Source organism: Canis lupus, chromosome 26 (assembly GCF_011100685.1).
Source record: "Canis lupus familiaris isolate Mischka breed German Shepherd chromosome 26, alternate assembly UU_Cfam_GSD_1.0, whole genome shotgun sequence".
Classification (NCBI taxonomy): Eukaryota; Metazoa; Chordata; class Mammalia; order Carnivora; family Canidae; genus Canis; species Canis lupus.
The window spans coordinates 14,397,370-14,418,917 of NC_049247.1; the positions used below are offsets into that span (position 1 = coordinate 14,397,370).

General features: G+C 46.8%; 1 protein-coding gene across 23 annotated transcripts in view; it reads right to left on the reverse strand.

Moving 5' to 3' along the window:
* The window catches only part of KSR2 (kinase suppressor of ras 2), a 446,464-nt gene that overhangs the window by 75,734 nt on the left and 349,182 nt on the right, over nt 1–21,548 (reverse strand). For 22 of the 23 annotated variants that reach the window (XR_005379235.1, XM_038575248.1, XM_038575247.1 and 19 more), the window contains 2 exons: nt 12,177–12,244; nt 9,240–9,364 (listed from right to left, as the gene is read on the reverse strand). Coding sequence is in view for 22 of the 23 variants with exons in the window: in XM_038575248.1 (XP_038431176.1) it covers nt 9,240–9,364; nt 12,177–12,244 (193 nt within the window). In the remaining variant the exon portion in view is untranslated. The remainder of the gene's footprint in view (nt 1–9,239; nt 9,365–12,176; nt 12,245–21,548) is intronic. The other variant, XM_038575250.1, reaches the window with a different exon arrangement.

Below are 21,548 nucleotides of genomic sequence, written 5' to 3' on the forward strand. Positions count from 1 at the left end.
TCCCCACCTGCCAGCTGGTTTGCATCCAGCTGTGGAAGGAACAGTTTCTGGCATCAATTTCCTGTCCACTGTCTGGACTCCAGAGCAAAAGGTTACCACATAATGAAAAGCCACATAGGTGACAGCCATGCTCCCTGTGCCTTTTGATTTTGGAAAGTCCCACGCCGAGGTGCCCAGAGTGCTCTTCCCATCATAGCACTTCTCCTCCCGAGTGTTTATTAAAGAATCGACAGCCTGACAGCTCAAGAGAGAGAGTGTGAGCCTTTGGCTTCTTCCCTCACATATCATTTGGAGTGAGCCCTGCCTCACCTGGACCTCAAACCTGCTCTAAGCAAACAGGAAGACAGATCCATGTGTGCACCCTCAGGACAGACCCGGTGGCGGTGGCATCAGGAGCAGTGTTGTGGCTTGAATAGAGTTCCCTAAAGGATCTGCCTATTGGGAAACTCAGAATGACCTTATTTGGAAAAAGGTCCTTGCAGATGGAAATAAAGATCTCAGGAGATCATTCTGGATTAAGGTGGGCCCTAAATCCAGTATCAAGTGTCCCTACAAGAAATGGGAAATGAGAGACACACACAGAGGAAAAGGCTATGTGAAGACAGAGGTAGAGATTAGACTGCTGCATCTATAAACCAAGGAATGACTAGGATGGCCAGAGCCACCAGAGGTTTGGAAAGACGCATGGAGCTGATACTCTCTCAGAGCCCCACAAGGAACCCACCCCACTGACACCTTGATTTCAAACTCCTGGTCTCCAGAACTTTGAGAGAAATAATATCTGCTACTTTAGCTACCCAGTTCGTGGTCATTTGTCACGGCAGCCCCAGGAAACTCATACCAGCAGCAACCTGAGTCAGGCAAGCACAGATTCAAATCCCGCAACCACCTCCTCCCTCTATGTCCTGGACAAAATGCCTAACCTCTCCATCCTTCAGTTTTGCTCACTGTAAAATGAGAATAATACCAGCAAACCTCCACATCCTATAAGAGGGATTCCTGCCTCTCTAAGCCAACAGAACTAAGTGTTTTCAGAGGCAACTTAATCTGTCCACACACAAGACAGCGGTCCCTTGGTCCCCACATTACTCAGAGGTCCATCACTCTGACCTGCTCCGGGTGCCTGAGGACTCCATTATTTAACAACAGGTGTATTTACCTGCCAAATTCCAGAGTCAGCATAAAAACACCAACCAGCATAGGAGGGCAAGTGGGAATGGGACATGGACATTTTCCATCTAGATGCCCAAAGGGTGCCTGTGCTACACGTATCACCCTCCCAGGACCCGCTCACCCCCACTGCCTCCAAGTAAGCCACTTCACTTCTGTGAGTTTCAGTCTCTCCTAGTCCCTCATGGGGGCTAAGAACATCCATGTGCTGGGTCTGCTGTGAAGTTTAGATGAGGTTACGGATGCACCTATAGCCCTCGCGTTGGGCCGAAGCACTTTGCTGTCAATAAATGGTAGCAATTACATTGATGACATAATTTGCTATTAAGGTTTTTATTTGAGGTAAGTGCAGATTCACATGAGTTTTAGGAAGTAACAGAGGTCTTGTGCATACTTAGCCAGTTTTCTGTGATGATTACATCTTGCAAAATTATAGCACAGTATCATAATGCAGACATTGAGTTGACATAGTCAAGATACAGAACATTTCTACCACCACAGGGATCCTGCACGTGGCCCTTTTATAGCTATCCCATTTCCCTCTCTTTCCTTGCATCTCTCCCTCCCATCTTTAACACTAGACACCACTAATCTATTCTCCACTTCTATAATTCTGTCATTTCAAGAAAGCTTGAAATTCTGTCATTTCAAGAAAAGCTACACAAATGGAATCATACAGTAGGTAACTTTCTGGATTGGCTTTTTTTCCCCCCAGAAGAATTCGCTGGAGATACATCCAAGCTGTTGTGTGTATCAAGTGTACACTTGTGTGTATCACTTTATTTTTAAAGATTTCATTTATTTATACATGAGAGAAACCTAGATAGAGGCAGAGATATAGGCAGAGGGAGAAGCAGGCTCCCCATGGGGAACCTGATGAGGGATTCGATCCCAGGACCCTGGGATCATGATCTGAACCAAAGGCAGACACTCAGCCACTGAGCCACCCAGGTACCCCAAGTTTCTGCCTTTTGATCGTCGAGTAGTATTCCATGACATGGATGTACCATCGTGCGTCTGACTATTCACTCATTGAAGGACAGCTAGGTTGTTTTCCCTTCGTGGCTACTGTGGATAAAGTTGCTCTGTGAACATTCTTGTACAGGTTTCATATGAACAATAGTGTTTATTTCTCCAGGATAAATACCCAGGAGTGCAGTTTCTGAACAGCATGGTAATTGAACTGCATATTTAATTTTTAAAGAAAATGCAAGAATTGTTCTTTGGAGTGACTATGCCATTTTATACAACACTGTATGAGTGATTGATTTTCTCTGCATCCTAGCCAGTATTTGGAGTTGTCACTGTGGTTTATTTTAGCCATTCTGATAGGAATGTAGTGATATTTCACTGTGGTTTCAATTTGCATTTTCCTAATGGTGAATGATATTGAACATCTTTTCATGTGTTTACTTGCCATCTGTATATCCTTTTTGGTCTTGATTACTGTTAACTATATAATAAGCTTTGAAATTGGGCAAACTGATTCCTCCCACTTCATTCTTTTCCAAAATTGTTTTTAGCTATTCAAGTTCCTTTGCCTTTTCATATAACATTTAGAATGATCTTGTCTTTATCTATAAAAAAAATCTTGCTGGAAAAAAAAGTCTTGCTGGGATTTTGATAGGAATTAGGTATCAATTTTTGGCAGAGCTGACATCTTAACTATGTTGCATCTTCCAATCCATGAATATGGTATGTTTATTTGCTTCCAAATTAGAAAATAGGAACAGCGGTTTATGTCTTTTGCCAATTTTGAGACGTTTTTGCCCATTATTTCTTGCAGAACTTTTTAGCTCTGCCCTCTTTCTCTCCTCACAGGACTCTAATGACACCAACACCATGCCTTTTATTGTTGTCCCAAAGATCCCTGAGGCTCTACTCATTTTTTTTCAGTCTACTTCCTTTCTGTTACCAGACGGTGTACTTTCTACTGCTCTATCTTCAATCCCACATATTCTTTCCTCTGCCCCTCCATTCTGTCATCAAGTCTCTCCACTATTTAATTTTAATTACTGCATTTCCTAGTTATATGTTCTAAAATTTTCACATGGTTCTCCTTTATATCTTCTTTTTATCTGCTGAGACTTTCGACTTCTTTGCAGTGATCTATTTTTTCATTTGTTTCAAGACTGTTCATAATTACTTATTGAAACATTTTTATGATGACTGCTCTAACAATCTTTGTCAGAGAATTCCAAAATCTTACTCATCTCATCTATTGATTGTCTTTTTTCATTCAGTTTGAGATCTTTCTGGATCTTGGTGTGATGAGTGATTTTTCACTGAAGCCTGGACATCTGGGTGTTAGGGTGTGAGACTCTGAGTCTTATTCAAACCTTCGGCTTTAGGGGCACCTGGGTGGCTCAGTGGTTGAGCATCTGCCTGTGGCTCAGTTTATGATCTTGGGATACTGGTATTGAGTTCCACATCAGGCTCCTCACAGGGATCCTGCTTCTCCCTCTGCCTATGTCTCTGCCTCTCTCTGTGTGTCTCTTGTGAATAAATAAATAAAACCTTAAAAATAAATAAATCTTCGGCTTTAGCTGGCTTCCTGTGACACTGCCCTAGCAGGGAAGAGGGTGTGTGCTGTCTTGTTATTGCTGGGTAAGGGCAGATGCCTAGGCTCTCTGCCTCTATTGGCCTGGCCACTGAGGGCAGGAGGATTTCTAATTGTTGCTGGGTGGGGATGGGAATTCCAGCTCCTTCATAGGCCTCCACTGATACACTCTTGTTGGGAGAAGTAGGAGTGCCTCATTACTACTCCCCATGGAACCTCCACTGATACCAGGGATGGGGAATAGCTTCACTAAAGGTGGGTGGTAGTAAATGTCCTGACTCTCCATCAGGCCTCAGCTGACCCTACCTCATCAGGTGGGGGTGCTGCATTACTGCTGGATGAGGGGGCTCACAGTCCTCAACACAAACCAGGCTACTTCACATCTTCAAGACTTGGGACATGCTCTTATTCCTACTAGGAATATCTGTCTAGTCCTAGTCTGCCTAGAAGACACAGCTTACCTTTCCTATCTTCTGAGAAGCTCCCCTGACCCCTGATCCACCCAGTAAAGCACATCATTCACTCTGAAAGCTACCTCTGCATTACTCCCTCAGCTTCAGCTATCGCTTCTACCTCGTCACTTCTCAGTCTACTTGTTTGTCTCATTCTCATTCTCTAGGCTGGGTGCTCCCTATTCTCAGCACTTAGAAATATGCCACAGTGTGGTCCTTCCATAAATATGTGCTAGATTAAGGAAAACAAGAAAGAGTTGGATGGATGAAGAGAAAGAGAGAGGGAGGGAGGTTTGAAAAGATCTATCTCCTCCTACTAGACTGTGTCCCATTCATCTAGGAATCTGCAGAACTTAGCACAGAAATAAAAATGTAAAAGGTAGTAATAAGTGCTATATGAATGAGTGAATTAATGGAAAAGAAGGAGAACTGGAAGGAGAGGGAAAGGGAGGAAAGGGAGGGAATTGTGTTTTTAGAGGAAGGAATGATCTCTACCTCTTTGAGGGTAGGAATTAGGTCTTTCTCATCTGTTTAGCTCAGGGCTGCTGTAAATATACAGAATCATCCCAAGAGAGCACTGCATAGGTACCTACATTCCTTGGCCGAATTGCTACAACAGGAGGGGAAATTCCTTCTGCAGGTCAGACCCAGAGCTACAGCCCAATGGGACCAGCAACTGGAGGTTGCATTCCATTGAGAGGAAACTCACACTCTATCAGATCATTCCAGGAAGGGCTAGTGGCATAAATCCTCTTTCTGAGCCCAGCTGAGATGCAGAAGTATCCTTCAGAGACCTCCCAGTCCAACCCCTTTTTCTGTAAACAGGGAGACTGAGACTTGGAGAGCAGGGAATGACTTGCTAGAGTCATATAGAGAGTTGTGACCCAGGTCCTAACCTCCAGCCCAGCAGCAGAAACACAAGATAGTGCCAAGTCACAAGAAATCCACATCTGACTCTGGGAAGGAAACAGAAGCATGCTTATCTCCCAGGTCCCCACTCCACTCAGTTGTGTACTGGTCTGGAGGTGGTGGTGATGATAACTGCCTCTCTCATGGACTTTTCCTGAGGAAACTGTCCCTACCCTCCAACCCAACAGATTGTGCTGAACAGGTAGTCCTAAACAATCACACTTGTCTTGTGACTTCCACAGCTCATACCCAACACAGGACCACAGGTCAGAATGAGATTGCAGCTGGCCCATGACTATGACATGGAATGAAAAGATGAACTGGCCAATAGGAAAAAGGGCAAACAGTATTAGGAGCACAGCAGAGAGGAAATGAGGTTCAAAGAGAACAGAAAGAGCTACAACAGGCCAGAAAACAAATAAGCCGAGGTGATGAAGAATAGGAACTATATGGCGGCAGAAGCAATGGCATGGAGAGAGGGAGGTAGAGGATGAAGAAACCAGTCAACAGTAACAGCTTAGAGCAGACCCACAAAGAGTAGCTGAGTCATGGTTCTGATGGAAGAACAGGATAATGATCCATGGTCTTGTGGCAGGTCCAGGGAGCTGGCCCCAGCGCAAGACCAGTTGGAAAGGGCATGCCTGCATGCAGCTGTCTCAAATAGCAGCACCGGAGCAGGCAGGTCTTCAGCCTTGGACACCACTGCACATGGGGTTTTGATGCCTTGATGTGGAAGCATAAGTGGTGTAGACTGGCCCCTGAGTTGCTGGCAGATGCTGCTGTTCCCCCCCCCCCTCCTGTTCCTCTTCCCCTCCCCATTCTGTCTCTTTGTTACTGAGTATCCAGTGGCGGACTAAACCCTTCACACGTGTCATTGCATCTAATCCTTTTCACAATCCCAATCACGTCTGCTATCGTACTGTCCCTTTTATGGGGATTGGGTTGGGAAGGGGGGGATACCAAGGCAGAGAGAGCTTGCTGTGACCACTCAGGTGAAGGAACAAAGTTCCAAGCCCAGGCCTTCTAACTCCCAAATGCACCCTCTTTAACTATTCTGTTGGGAGAAAAGCTAAGGCTTTTCGTGAACCTGGATTGACTGAGCCAGACAGGAGAGGAGACAGAGCAATGAAAAGGAAGTCTTCAGACCAAATTGGCTCAGAAATCTATTGCACTAACCACATCATTGCCTGACAAAAAGAATCTGTGTGAAGCCAGTGAGAAGAGAAAGAGAGGAAAAAATAACCCAGCCCTGTGATAGATCCTGTCCACCTTCAAGTCAAAGCTGCTTTCTAAATAGAGGTTAATTTATTTCTCTTATCAAATTCTCCTGCTGGCAGACAAGCAGAACCATGTCATAGTCACTGATCTATCTGACCTGTGTTTCTGTCCCATCTGATTGAGAGGCTCACTGTGCCGGCAAAGCCAGAGGGGAAGGTCTCGAGATGGCTCTGAGCAACCCACCCGCTAAGATGTCGCAAAGAAAAGAATGGGTTATAGACACACACAGTTACTTCTCAGGAGCTGTACCATTTGAGCCCCCTAAGCACCCCCAGAGGTGGGGATCCCTTCTTCTAGAGACATCTATGTATCTTTTGCAAATAACAAAGAAAAAGTGGACCCAGCCTGACATTTGGATTGGAAGCCCAACATTGAATCTGATAGTGGTATCTAGAATTTCCTGGGCACTTACCATGTGCCAGGAACCATATTAAGTGCTTTTACGTTAATTATCACATTTCATTCCCAAAACAACTCTCTGAGGTTGATGCTCTTATTAGCCACCATGAATACTTTATTTTTTATTTTTTAATGATTTTATTTATTTATGAGAGAGAAAGAGAGACTACAAGCAGGGGAAAGACAGAGGGAGACAGAGGGAGAAATAAGCAGACTTTCCGATGAGGAGGAAGCTTGATGTGGGGCTTGATCCCAGGACCCTGGGATCAGGACCTGAGCTAAAAGGGCAGATGCTTAACCAACTGAGCCACCCAGGTGCCCCCACCATGGGCACTTTAAAACAGGGCCTCAAACTCCTTGGACTCCTCCCATTGACAGGTGGGATCTATGCCTGCCTCTTCCCCTTGAATCTGAGTAGGAGCATGAGAGCCTCTATCAGTACAGTATACATATACCAACCCTTGGCTAGTGACAAATCAAGACAATGCACTGGCTTTTATAATGCTAGGTTATAAAAGCCCATGCAACTTTCACCTTGTTGGCTAAAACACTTGCTCTTTGAGCCCTGACTGACCTTGTAAGAGACCCAACTACCCTGAAACTGCTATATTCTGAGGAAGCCCAAACCATAAGGCAAGTCCACGTGTAGATGCTCCCACTGAGTCTCTGCTGAACCCTGCCCCGTGCACTCCCAGTCCAGACACCACACAGGTGAGTGAAGAAGGCTCTAGATCAGGGGTTGGCAAACTTTTTCTTGACATGACCAAATAGTAAATATTTTAGGCTTTGTGAACCATGTGTCTCTATTAGAACCACTCAATTCCCAATTGTAGTGTGAAAGCAGCCATAGACAATATGGGTGTGGCTCATTCCAATATAACTTTATTCACAAAAGTGGGTGCAGGTGCTGAACTGGTCAGGCCTATAAGCCACAGTTTGCCAATCTCTGTTCTAGAAGAATCTAGCTCCCAGAGGTGTGAGTTTTCCCTGTTGAGTCCCTGAACATCATGGAGCAGAGCTCAACCAGACCCACTGTACCCTGTCCTAATTCCTGACCCACAGACTCCATGAGCATAATGAAAAGGCTGTGGCATACCAGAAAGTTTGAGGTACTTTGTCGTGCAGTGGTGGATAACCAGAACATACCCATTTCACATACAGGAAACTGAAGCCAAGAAAGATGAATGGCTTGCCCAGAGTCTCACTACTAATAAGTAGGAAAAGCCAAGGTTGATGGCAAGGTTTGCCTGACTGCAGAGGCCAAGCTCTCTACTGCTGAGATGATGCCACAAGGAGCCAGATGGTGAATGGCTGAGAGCCAGTAGTAAAAACGGTGGGTGATAGTGCATGAGAGAAAGAACATATGTGCTTTGGTGAGGAGGCATGCAAAGAGTGATCAGGGATGGAGGGAGGGACCAAATTACGCAGGGCCTTGCAGGCTGCAGTAAGGAGGTTGATCTGTTTTCCAAATGCAGTAGAAAGCCACTGGATGGTTTTAAAGAAGAGGGGGATGGGATTCAAATAATGTTCATTAGGAATCACTCTGGCTACTATGTGGAGGGTGGGTTGGGGAGGGGGCAATGCTCTCTCCAGCCTTATGCAGAGAAGCAAGATTGAGCCTTGCCAGGGAGAGGTCACTCAGCCATTGTGATGCTCACCTGGGTCCTGAACACAGGTGGTGACTTCCCACATGCTTGAGTTGATCGACACTTTACCCACCTTCAACACAATACATGAAAGCACTGGAGACTTTGAGAAATCACCTGTTGGCATGTGCAGCCTTTGCCTCCTACTGTCACAGTAGGCTGCAAGTCTCCCTGGGATAGTTCTGGTGCTGTCTGACCAACAGACCAAACACAGGATGTGGAAATCACCCTGGAAATTTCCACGCCATGGTGGAGAGAAAGATGCACAGAGAAGCTCACTGCTGACCACCATGTGAGGACCAGCCACAAGCCAACCAAACTGGCTGAGGCTCAGAGCTTTGGGCCCCCCTCCAGCCCATATCGATCACTGAGCTTCCAGCAGGAGCTCAGAAATAGATGCCCCATCCCTCGGTGGTCCAATTCAAAAGATGTGTCAGCCCAGAACCATCTGCGAAGTTCATCATGGCAGATGGCAAAACATCTCATAGGGCAAAGAGGGCAGATCTGGTCCACTAAGGAATCTACTCAGGCTCTCCTGCTATATCCCCACTGCCCCTCCATGAAAGACTCATTCATTCTCACTTTTATGTGCCCTCTCTCTAAATTAGACAGATTTCTGGCACACTGACTCTTCCTGTGATGGCTGGATGTCCCCCAAGCTTAGCTTGACACAAACAACACAGAACTAGGACACCCCAAGTGGACTGGGAGGCAAAGGATCCCAGAGCCAGCCATGCAAGCTCCCCCACCCTGTCTTCCTGCCCCTCCAGGCAGTGGGCAGCCCCAGCCCCAGCATGCCCCAACCCAGCAGGACCCCAGCCTCACCTTGCTGATTTTGTTGGTTTTGGGGAGCGTCTGACTGATGTGCAGGTCCGAATACCGGGGTGGCTTTCGTAGAGGGTTGTTGATGTCACATGGGACGGACTCTGTTCGGACTAACCTTGCTGGATCCGTAGGGGTAAAAACAGCAATTTGGGAGTTTAAGTACTACTTTGATTTTATACGGTTATGCCAGAACAGAGCTGGGACCCTACCCCGATGGTCTCCCCACCCCATCCCAGGACAGAAAGGGAATTCTCTAAAAATGATAGCCCTTGTGTCATGGTAGTAAGATCCAGTGTTCTCTGTGGGTTCTAAAATTTTTATATTCTCAACAAATGACTCGTCAATTAGAAATTTTCATCATAACACTGAAGCTATCCGGCTGTTTTCAATACCATAATTGTTTCACACTGGCATTCATTTCAGACTTGACTCTCCATTGAAATACAAGAGGTTCCTCTTGATTCCTTAAGGTCTGCAGTCAATGGACAAGTTCAGAATGACCACCTTTCCCCAGCCCCCATCGAACTCTTGTGTTGGGATCCTCCTTCACTGCTTGTGGGATTTTTCAGGCTGTCCAACCACTGGGCTCCTGAAGGGAAGGCTTAGTATTCCCAGACCTCCTCTCAGTGCCATCCCTGAAGCCACACAAAAAGCTGGGCTCATAGCTAATGCTAAATAAATGCTTCCTGATCCAAACCACATCATCCAAGCTCCTCTTCCTGTTACTCCTCTGTTATTATCTTATCAGGATCACAGGGAGGGGCACATTGAGAAGCTCAAATTCAAATTCGATGCCTGGCAGTGTTACTCATTAGCTTTTTTTTTTTGCGGGGAGAGCAGGACTGGGGTGTTAGTGGAAAAGTTAAAGCTTTGCACTGACCCAGGGATTTGCTTTCTCTGTTTAGCCTGAGTTACCATCTCCATGGAAACCAACTATATTTTAAACTTCCTATCAACAAGGGTGGAGGGTGAAGGGGAAGCAAGAAGCTGGTGGACTTCTGGAAAGAGCCATTGTTTTCGCCTGTACAGGCACCTGCTGCCTTTGGGCGAAGGGGACATGTCCAGGAAGGTGGGTGGACAAGCAGAGGGAGCCCCTCTTTAGATGTCAGCCTCTGAAAGTGGGTCACCTTGCAGCAGGTTGGTTCTGGTCTCCACCTGGGAGTTGGGCTCCAGCAGAGTCCACTATGGAGAGGAATTTCCCCAATGAACCTGACTCAAGGGTTCAAGAGTTGTGAGAATTCAGGTTTTAAAATGGCCTCGTTGACTGTATAAAGTTGTGCAAGGAACAGATGGTTCTTAATTAAGGATGTGGGTGGGAAGGGGCAAGAGGGCCGATGACTTTTCCTTATTTGCAATTTCCTCTCCTTGTGGAGATAAGCAATGCAAAGATCATTGAAAACCAATGGCCCATCGGCTTCGGAACATATCCTAGGACTTTTGGCACCAATTGGCAAAAAGTCTTTACATTTCCCTTGGGTTCATTCTAAAACAGGGCAGATTCCTCAGAGCCTAGGCCAGGGGAGCTGCGAGGGACACAGCAGGGATGAGGAGGGACTCTGTCTCAGATCAGCAGGTTGCATATTGCAACATCGACTCCATGGCTCCATCTAACCTACAGATGGGGTGACGGGGAATTGGCCAGCAAAAATTTTAAAACTTTTAATAAGTTGTTAGCATCTTAATACAACTATCTGGGCTTTCCTTTGAACCATGAGAAAAATGCAGAGTAGGTGCAGATGGCTTCCATCGTTGCTGGAGTGACTGTCCTCTCTAGACAATGCCTGGGTTCCCTCTCCACTTTCCATGGCCCCATCTGGCCCCCTTCTCTCATTTCGGATCCTTGCTTAGCCCTGGTAGGCATCCGAGTTTGCAACTTCTACTCTAGAGCTTTGCTTCTTAACTTTAAGGGGCAAGGGAACCATTCTCAGAGGCAGTTAAAAATATGCAGATTCTGCTTCAGTAGGTCTGAGGTTGGGCCAGAAACTGCATTTCTAAAGTGCTCCCAGGGGATTCCCATGTTGCCAATCCACAGACTGCACTTTGAATAGCAAAGGTTGGGACCAGTGATACCCAATAGAACTTTCTGCCATGAGGAAAGTGTTTGTTATCTGCACTACCCAATATGGTAGCCACCTGTGGCTACTGTGCCCTTGAAATGTGGCTGATGTGACAGAGTAATTGAATTTTTGCTTTAATTTCATTTAAATCAAGCTAAGTTTAAATAGTCAGATGTGGCTAGCAGCTACTGTATTAAAGAGCACAGGCCTTGAGAGTCCTGTGGTAAATGAATTGCAATGTAGACAATAAGGTCAGAGATAAACACCCCATGAGACAAGAGTCAGGGGAACTATTTTGAAAGCTGAACTGCCAGGTTTCATGAAGAAAGGCTTCCCATTGAGTCCTTGAGTCTCCCAAGGGTAGCTGTTAGTTCCCTGCTTGGACAGTTTGGCCCTGACACTCCCAGAGCCCCCAGGGACAGAACACAGATGGCCCAAACTCACAGACCCAAGCCCGACTCCTCCCCATGCCCACCTCCACAAGGCCCGGTGATTGAGTCTGATGAGCCCATCATGGGGAACACTCAGCCAGGACTCTTTTTAAATGTGAAGTAACAGCAATGAGATTGGGGGAAAGAGAGGAGAGTGGAAATTAGGAGAGTAGACAAGAATGAGAGTAAAAGACTTAGGAAGGGGGAGACGAGTCTGGGGGCTAAAGTATCAGTGAGACCAGCAGAGGGGCAAGGAATAGGGAGAATGGGGTCAGGAGATGGAGGAAGGAGACAGAAGTCAGGAAGAAGAGTGTCAAAGGGAAAACAATTAGGCAAGTATCAGGGGATTAAGAGGTACCCAGAAATGGCCTGGATGGGACAGCTATATCAGAGGGGGAGCCCCTGCTCCACCCTACTTACCCCTAGGGCAGCAAGTGTTAAATACTTACCTCCTCGGTGGATGATCAGGAGATGACAGGGAGGGGCTTCTTTGGTGCATTTGTTGTGGCACTTTAACCTGCGGGAAAGACCAAGAAGGAAGGAAGGAAGGATGAATGGATGGATGGATGGATGGATGGATGGATGGATGGATGGATGAGTGGATGGATGGGTGGGTGGGTGGATGGATGAGTGGAGGAATGAGTGGGTGGATAGATGGATAGGTCGGTGGATGGATAGAGGGATGGAAGAATGGACAGGTGAGTGGAGGGATGGGTGGGTGGGTGGGTGGATGGATGGATGCATGGATGGGATGCCCTGGTGGTTCAGAAAGCTCTGGAAGCTGTGGAGATGAAATGGGGTAGCTAAAACACCTCCTTGGCACCTAGGAAATTAACTCTGGAGAAAGTCTATTGTCATTCCATTCTCACAGGTCAGACCCAAGTGGTCCAAGATGTATAGCAACTCTTTCACCAGCAGTGTCCACTTAGGTTTTATGCTTTGAAAGATATTTTCCCCTTTCAGTCTGTATTTTTTTTTCCTTTTTTGTTTTAGAGAGAGAGAGAGAGAGAGCTGAGAGCAGGGGGGTGGGGTGAGGGACAGAGGGAGAGAGAGAGAGAATCTTAAGCAGGTTCCAGGCCCAGCTTGGAGCCCAACACAGGGCTCAACCTTATACCCCTGAAATCATGACCTGTGCCGAAATGAAGAGCTGGGTGCTTAACCAACTGAGCCACCCACGCCCTCATCCAGTCTTTTTTTTTTAATCATCCAATCCTAATAATCATCCACTGTTTACTTATAGACTCATCTGCCAGCCATTGAACTAAATGTATTACATATACTATGTTATTGGATCTGTACAATAGCCTTACACAATGGATACTATTATCATTCCCATTTTACAGATGGAAACACAGATTAACTGAGCTTTCCTGGCAGAAAACATGGGTGAGTGGTGCCAATGGTGGTCTCTCCTTTTTCTGAAAGGCTCAAGCAACAGGAACCAGCTAACCAAGGCTTCCATTTAGGATGAGATTAGTGACAGGTATTCCGTTTTAGAGGTAGGAAGAGTTTAGAGTCACAATGTCCTCCTTTGAGACAATGCCACCTTGCTCTTCCCTAAAGAGTTGCCAAGCTTCCAAAGGATAATAAAAACCCCAACTAATTGTGATCTGGCTTTGTCTTTAGAGTTTTTGTCAGTAGGAGGAATACACACTGTGGCATATGCTATCGGTGCCTGCATCCCTTTGAATTCCCTTACAATTTTTGTGCACACCAGCCTAACTTGCAGCAGCCAGCATCTCTGCCAGAAGGCACCTTCAGCCTGCTTAGAGGTTTCATATTTAAAAACTCTCTACAGAGAGGTGGGAGCTTGAGATTTGCTCTCACCTTCTTGCCCTCTAGAAATCTGATAGTTCTCTCTAACAGAATGATCCGAACACCCAGTCATAGACTCAACTTTCACTCATCTAGCTCAGTAGTTCTCAAAGTGGAGCCCCAGGACCAGCAACATCAGCACTGGTGGTCTGGGGACTTTCCAGGAATGCAACTCCTGGGCCCCCACCCCAGATGTGATGAATCCAAGACTTGAAGCTGAAATGCAGTAACCTGTTTTAATAAAAAGTCCTCCACCTGAGTCTGATACATGCTGAGGTGTGAGAACCATTGGTCTAGTTGATTGTTTTGGAAAGCCTATGCACGTTTCTCCAATTTTTCTTGTCTTCAGTCTTTTGTGGCCCTAACTGGGTACTCACTGGATTCCTCTCCACGGTGGAAAAATTAGACGTGAGACCCCCAGGAGTGCAGAGGGGCATCAAGGAGGGACGCGGGCAGCATGGAACAGTGCTAGCATGAATCATATGGCAAAAACATTATTAGCCAGTCTCCAAATCCCCTTCACTTTGCAGCCGGGAGAAGGTTTCTGCTGCTAACACATCTTTACATTTCTCTACCACATGCTAACCACAGTCCTAGATTCAGATGGGTGACAGTATCAACAGAAAATTTAAATTTATTTTTCCACTTGATGTCTTTTTTTCCCCCTGGTTGCCTTATATTAATGGATTTTCCACTCATGGTCATAAAATGCATTTTCATCTTTAAATAAATTTATGTAAGCTAAAAAGGCCATAAATGGTAAATAAATAAAAATGAGACTGCTACACAAATATAACAAAATCACGACAGGGTGGTGTGTGAATGATTGAACTAGACTGGGACAAGTTGGCTTACATAATTTGTAACTGTCAGAAAGAGGGGGCAGCGCTTGGCACTCAAAAGCCTAAGGTGGTTGAAAAACATTAGGGGGTACTATCGGTCACGAATGTCACAAAGATGCTGTGACTCAGAGAAGAAGAAGAGCTATCATTTGCCCAGTGCTTGTGAAATACCAGGCAATGCCCCCAGGGCTTTACACAATTTATATCATCCTTGTAACAATCCTAAAAAGCAGCAACTATCATTATCCCCATTTTACAGAGTGAAAAACTGAGGCTCAGCAAATTTGGATAACTTGCCAAAGGTCAAATAGCCAGGAAGAGAGAGAGATGCCAAGCCCAGCTCTAACCAGCATGCAAATGCCTCCAAAACCTCCATAAACAGGAAGCTTCCTGGGATCTGTAACCAGCAAAATCAAAAGGGCCTCCTTTGAGATAAGCCGAAGATGTCATCTTGCTCTTCCCCCTACAGCAGCCTGACTCCACAAGGATAGTAAAAGTCCAACCTTACTGTCGATTTGTCTTTTTCTTTTTTCTAAGATTTTATTTGAGAGAGAGAGGAGAGCAGGAACAGGGGCAGCAAAAGGTGGGGGAGGGGGAGAAGCAGACTCCCCACTGAGGAGGGAGCCTGATGCAGGGGCTTGATGTAGGGGCTTGATCTCTGGACCCTGGGCTCATGACCTGAGTGTAGGTAGACGCTCAACTGACTGAGCTACCCAGGCATCTCTGTCTTTTTCATTTCTAAAGCTCCCAGACTCTCAGACCTACAGGGAAGGTCCTAGCCCCCAGGGAGGTCATGGGTATTGCATCCAAACCCTAACAGGAAGCTCTGCTGAATGAACAACCAGCCTCTCATTCTGCAAATACTTAATTGCACCTACTGGGCTCCAGGTCCTGGGGACACACAGGCAAGGGACAGGGCAGACAAAGCCGCTATCTTTATGGGGAGGGATAAAACACACCTAAACAAAGATCAGATCATTGCAGGTGTGGCAAATTGGAGGGAAAAAAATCATAAGGGAAACAGGATGGAGAGTAGGAGAGTGAGAAGGGAAGGGCTTCCAGCCAGTGCAAAAGTTTGGGGACAGGAACGAGCTTGGTGGATTCAGGGGTCAGAGGGTAAAGAGTGAATAAAGACACAAGGGAGGGGAGGAGGCACGGACAGGGCCCCGGCAACCCTGGCAAGGAGCCTGTATTTGATCGTGCACACCCTAAGAAGCCACTGGAGGCTTGTGACAACTGTGACAGGTCAGACTGATGTTTGGGAAGCCCTGAGTTGGGGAATCTGCTGATGTCAAACTGAGAAGGAACCAAGAAGTTTCTGCACTCATTCTTGTTTGAAATGGCTTGATTCCACCCTGGAAGCTTCCAGAAAGAAATGTTTCCTTTCTGCCTCTCCCGCCTACGAGTCTTCCCAAACAAGCCCAGCTGGAATGGTGACGTGCAGATGTGAGGAAGCCTGTTCGCTCTCGTGGGCAGCATTCTCAAGCAGGGACAGGCAATTTCACACAACCTCTGGACCATGCCCGAACCAGGTCGGGGCAGGTGTGGCCTCTCCTATGACCTCGGTCATCTCCTGCCTCCCCCTGGCATTTTCCTCTCTAGTGTCCCTTGTTGCTTGTCTTTTGCACTTAGGGAAAAGCCTTCCTTCATCTCTGGCCAAAGGGTGGGAGATGAAACACTTGTCCTTCCAGCCAGCACTTCAAAGGGCAGCACTGGGGACAGAGGCACAGCCACTGCTCACGGAGAAAAGCCCAGAGAACTGGCTTTCACACTAAGACACTTAACCCTTTGCACAGAGGCTCATCCGTCAAGAACTAGCGCCCGCGTGTCCAGGATCTGCTAATTGAGTTGGCAGGATTAGCCCAGGGCTGAAATTACACAGACCCTGGAGGGGAGGGGAAGAGGGATGGAGAGGAGGCTTTCGCACGATGCAGACACACTTACGAAGAATCGTTTTTCCAGCAGGAAACACACAGGATTCCACTCAAATTAGACTTTTTCTTTCACCGCCCATAGAAAAGAAAGCTCGCACCACACACTGCAAAGATCGACCACCTGCTTCCCCATCAGATCCCCCAGGCTCACCTTCCAAGGTTCTGATTCGGTCTGTGCTGGGAATGTGAGTTCTCAGCAAGCACATGCCAGTATTCCAGAAGTGCTACATGAGGAGGACACCTTCTACTTCCCAAATGAGAGATATCTAGAAACCCAGATTTGCTGGAATCCAGCACCTCTCCTCCAAAAGGAAAATGGGGTCAGGAGAGTACGGAGAAGGAATCTGGGTTCACAGCCTACTTGGCTGTGACAATTTGGGGAAGTTGCTGATCTGCTCCGAGCTACAGTTTCTTTATCTGTAAAATGTGGAAATCATAGTATCTATAGTTATAGAGAAATGTAGTATCTGCAGTTGCAGAGAACCCTAATGATATGACATGAGCAGGGTGCTGAGGACAATTACTTGAAGTAGCAAGTTTATCAGGGTAGGTTGTTACTGTTCCAAGTTTGTGCAATAGCTTTCCTCTCAGCCCCTGAGATCCTTCCTCTTGCTGAAATGTGGGCTGGCTACAATGCCTAGAGCTTTGAAACACCCATGGGTGGGAGCTGGTTGGGGACAATCCCAGTCCCTTCTCCCTTGGGTGGGACAACTCAGAGGTGTGTAGACATGGGATTGGACCCCAGCAGCCTAGAGCCCTTACCTCCCCTACGAGGTGCTCAGTACTGGCTGTTCTCTATTCCCTGCCTTGCTCCCCTGCTCCCCTGCTCCCCTGCTGGTGTGACCTGGATCACCTCTCAAACAAACCATTCACCCTCAAATCCTTGTTTTGAGGTCTTTAGAAAGAAGGGAGTCCAATCAGGACACCATGATGGTTAAAAGAGGTTCAAAATCCAATGTGGCCTGTCCCAAGCTCTCACACCAAGACCAAGCCCTCTGCTCCTTGTCCCTCGTGTGTCCTCAGCACTTGGTCCTCAATGAATTTGGTTTTCCAGATGCTCCGTTCCATGCAGAGGAAAGAGAGGGGTTGGGGAGGACACAGCTGACTTCCCAGGACAAAGCTCCCCATCAAATGTGGCCAAGAGGAGCACCGTGAATTAATGTGGTGGCTCGGAACAATGCCAGGCACCAGGACAAGGTCGGATGTGGTTCTAGAAATGGTGAGAAGCTTGGGCTTCTGAGTCAAGCTAACCTGAGCCTGAATCCCAGTTCTCTTCTTCCCACACCAAGGGGACATCCATCTGCCTCTCTAAGCAACATGTTCCTCATCTCCAAAACTGTGATGAGGATCTAACAAGAAAATGCCCAAGTAGGGTCCATTCAGACAGCAAACAGGTCAACATTTGTGCAGGCAGGGCTAAAACCCACTTGAGCGGACAAAGAGAATGCATGCAAACCTCATGTAGCCTGGAACCTTGGAAAGGACATATTTAAAAACTTTTCATCAAAGGGGGTTCATTTTTTTTTTTTAACTTTCAAAGCTAAGAGGATAAGCTTCAGTTATTGAGAAAAGTTGCTTACATGGACTATCTCGTTCCCCAAAGGAGCTGCTAGCTAAATGAGACATCCTCTCCATCTGAAAATTAAATAAATGAGTTCATCTTGGGGGCATGATCTGGGTCTTCTTCATTTTTGTAAATCCTGTTCCTACGCCCACCCCCCTTCAGTGCCTGGCCTGGTGGCTGGTGTGTAAAAATGCTGAATAAACACTACGGACAAGGAGGGACAGAAAAGGAAGGAAGGGCAGAAGGGAAAGCCATCCCACACCACTGGTCTATGGGAGCAAATAGTCTCTATCTAAAGGCTTCTTGAAATGATTCCTATTTCTTACAAATGGTATCTCTTGAAGTTTGTGAAATGCAGGAGTGTTCCTGTCTGCATTCCCTTCTCACGACCTCCAGCGTGAGAGCAGGACAGGTGTTGGGCCAGAAGCACAGCAAACTTGCATGGACCTTGCCTGGGAACTGTGGGGGGACACATGGCACCTTCCTAAGCAGCTCTGCTATCTCCCTAATGGATCTGTCATGACCCCCAGCAGCCCCATGGGGCAGATGCGAGCCCAGAGCCTGGTATGGCACAAGGATCAGAACACTAGCCTTCCTGGAAAAGAGGTGGGCATGATTCTTGCTGGTGAACACAGTCCCGCCCATTTCAAGTGGTTCATTGAGCTACTGTGATCAATTTACAAGAAGCTGGCTCCAAGCAGCCCAACTCTCTAAGCCTGCCTTTCTCTCATCCACACCAGCTTGCTTTGCAACCCATCTGAGCAGGGCATAGCCTTTCCACTCCGGGTGCACATGGTGTGTTTTGAAACCCTGGTTCCCAACATCTGATGGAGGAAATGTTAAAGAAACACTACCTTTGGGCCAGGTGCTCTTACATAACCTGGTTGTTCTGAACAGCAACGCCATGAAGGGTGGATACCATCACACCCATTTCAAAGTCAAGAAGACTGAGGCTTGGTAAGTGGTCCAATCATAAAGACAGTAAAGGGCAGAGTGAGGGTCACTCGTTCATTTACACACCTCAAAACAGGATTGCCTTCCTCCTCTGTGCCAGGTGCTGTGTGAGGTCCTGGGTGTGTGTAATAACAGGGCAGGAATTCTTTCTTTAATCATCCCCCTTGCAAACGTCTAGCATGGAGTCCACCTTCCAGGTATGTGAACCTATCTCTTTCTATTTCAAACATGAACATCTCTCCACTCATCCCACTGCCTCAGAGTTGCCTCCTAGAAAGGATCCCCTACTAGGTTACTGGGGCCTTGGGTTGGCAAGAACCACTTTCCCTGTGGAGGTTCCTTTGGAGATCTATTCCACCAACAAATATTTACTAAGCACTTTCTGTGTGCCAAGTACCATGTTAGCCCTGGAGGTACAAAGAGTGAACAACACAGACACAGCTCTACCCTCATCTAGTTTAAAGTCCAGTCAGAGAGACAGGCAGGATTTGGAGGCCAACACAACGTGGTTACATTATACAGAGCGATGGTGAAGGGCAGGGGGTGGCACTTCAGACCTGTGGGAAGTCCAGGAGGGCTTCCTGCAAGAAGTGGTGACTGAGATGAGCCCGAAAGATAAACAGGAGCTAGCTAATGTGTGCAAGAGAGAGCTGGGCAGGAGCAAAAAAAGCATTTCAAAGCTGTATTGATTGGTAGGCATGTGGCCTGCCACAGGGGTCAACAGTTCAATGAAGCTGTAGAGCTCTGGGTGTGAGGAGAGAGGTAGTGAGACGGGCAAAGGGACAGCTGAGCAAGAGACAGTGCGGTGTATCATCGTGAGCCTGGATTTACCCTGAGAGCAAGGGAGAACCAAGGGAGGATTTTAAACAAGGAGGCGAAGGCTAGATTAGCATTTTGGAAAGCGGCCCCCCCCCACCGCAGTAAATGTCTACAATTAAAAGGCATCCCTCATTCATTATCTGACTTCCTGCCTCTGCTTTCTTTTTCCCAAGTCACTGCATTAAGTACTTCTCAAGGCTTCTTGCAAAATCACTAAACCAAATCATTGCCCCCTTTCCAATGGGACTTGTTTCATTGAATATCCCAACTGAGCAGTTTCGTCTCATCTTGGTTTCCCTGTGGTCTCTCCTTTGAGCCAAGGCTTCTAGAAATGCCCCCATATGCTGTCAGTGGAGGATATCAAATATCAAACGTTTCTTTCCCTCCCTGCTGACAACTCAGTGAGGCTGAGCTCTTTGGCCCATGTCTGGGTTCAAGAGAAAAAAACAACCCAACAACACAAACAGGGTCGGTGGGGGGTGTTTACATATAACATATGATTTGTATGTGTTAACATATGGTTATATGTTAATAAGTTCCAGCAAAATAATGAACAATGATCAGGAAAACTCGGCACTTCTCTCCATAAGGGGATATACTGCAGGACAGCTGTGCATTTCTTAGCTGGAGATGTCCCCCTTGTACCCCGCAAGAGAGGACAGAGTGACCACAGAGTCTTCTTGGCTCCCAGGGCCTGGAGGCACTCAGCAAAACACAAAAACCAGTTTGCCCTCTCTCAATTCAAGAAATTGGGCCAGGGTAGTAGGCTGGGGGAAGGAGGAGGGAAAGATGACTGCTCTGGTCCAGGGGCAGGTTGAGATCAGATCCTCATCTTCCATTCCGCCTGTTTAATTCAAGGAGAAGCGGAGTGAGGGTTAGCATTTGTTGCTGGTGGACTGTGTAGCTGGCCCTTTACCCAGGTAAAGTGGTTAAGAGTCTCAGATCTTGAATCAGAGAGACCAGTTGTTTGAGCAGATCTACCTGCTGGGAGATGTGGGATTTACTCCTGAAGGCCTCTATTTCCTCATCTGTAAAATGGGGGTGAACAGATCCTACCTTCCACAGTTGTTGCAAGGATTATATGAGATCAAGCATGAAAGGTGTTTGGCAAAATGTCCAGCAACACTCACATAAGGTACCACATATTCCCATTATGATCGTTGCAAAAACAGAAATGTTTCTATTAATGGAAAAGTAGTTCAGGCTTTAAGCTGGTGATCCCTGAAATGCATGCTCATAATTATATCCTGCCAATATCCTGTGTGTTATACAAATTCCTGAAGCTTCCAGGAGCTTTGCAGCAGCTGTGACACCAGTGCTGATCATCTCTCCAGGTTTTCCTGGGTTGGGAAAATTAGTGCACCCACTGGCTCAAACCAACCATGGCTTACTTCACACCTCTAGCTAGCTCATCGCCTATGGTTGGAGTCACTGTACAAAACCAGGAAATTTTCAGATAAAACACTGCATTTTGATGCAGAAACACAGGTGAGGAGAATATATATAGGGCAAGAAAGGAACCAAGAAGCACAGAAAATCCAAAGGAAAAGATCCAACAATAGAGCAAAGCTGGACAAAAGAGTGCAAGGCTCACTCAAATGAAAATTATTAAAGTGACAGCTTACATAAAAAGACCTAAGTCCTGGGGGATCCCTGGGTGGCTCTGTGGTTTAGCGCCACCTTCGGCCCTGAGCGTGACCCTGGAGTCCCGGGATCAAATCCCGCATCAGGTCCTCTGCATGGAGCCTGCTTCTCCCTCTGCCTGTGTCTCTGCCTCTCTCTCTCTCTCTCTCTCTCTCTCTCTCTCTCTCTCTCTCTGTGTCTCATGAATGGATAAATAAAATCTTTAAAAAAAAAAATGACCTAAGTGCAAGCATGTCCAGTGGCCAGGCT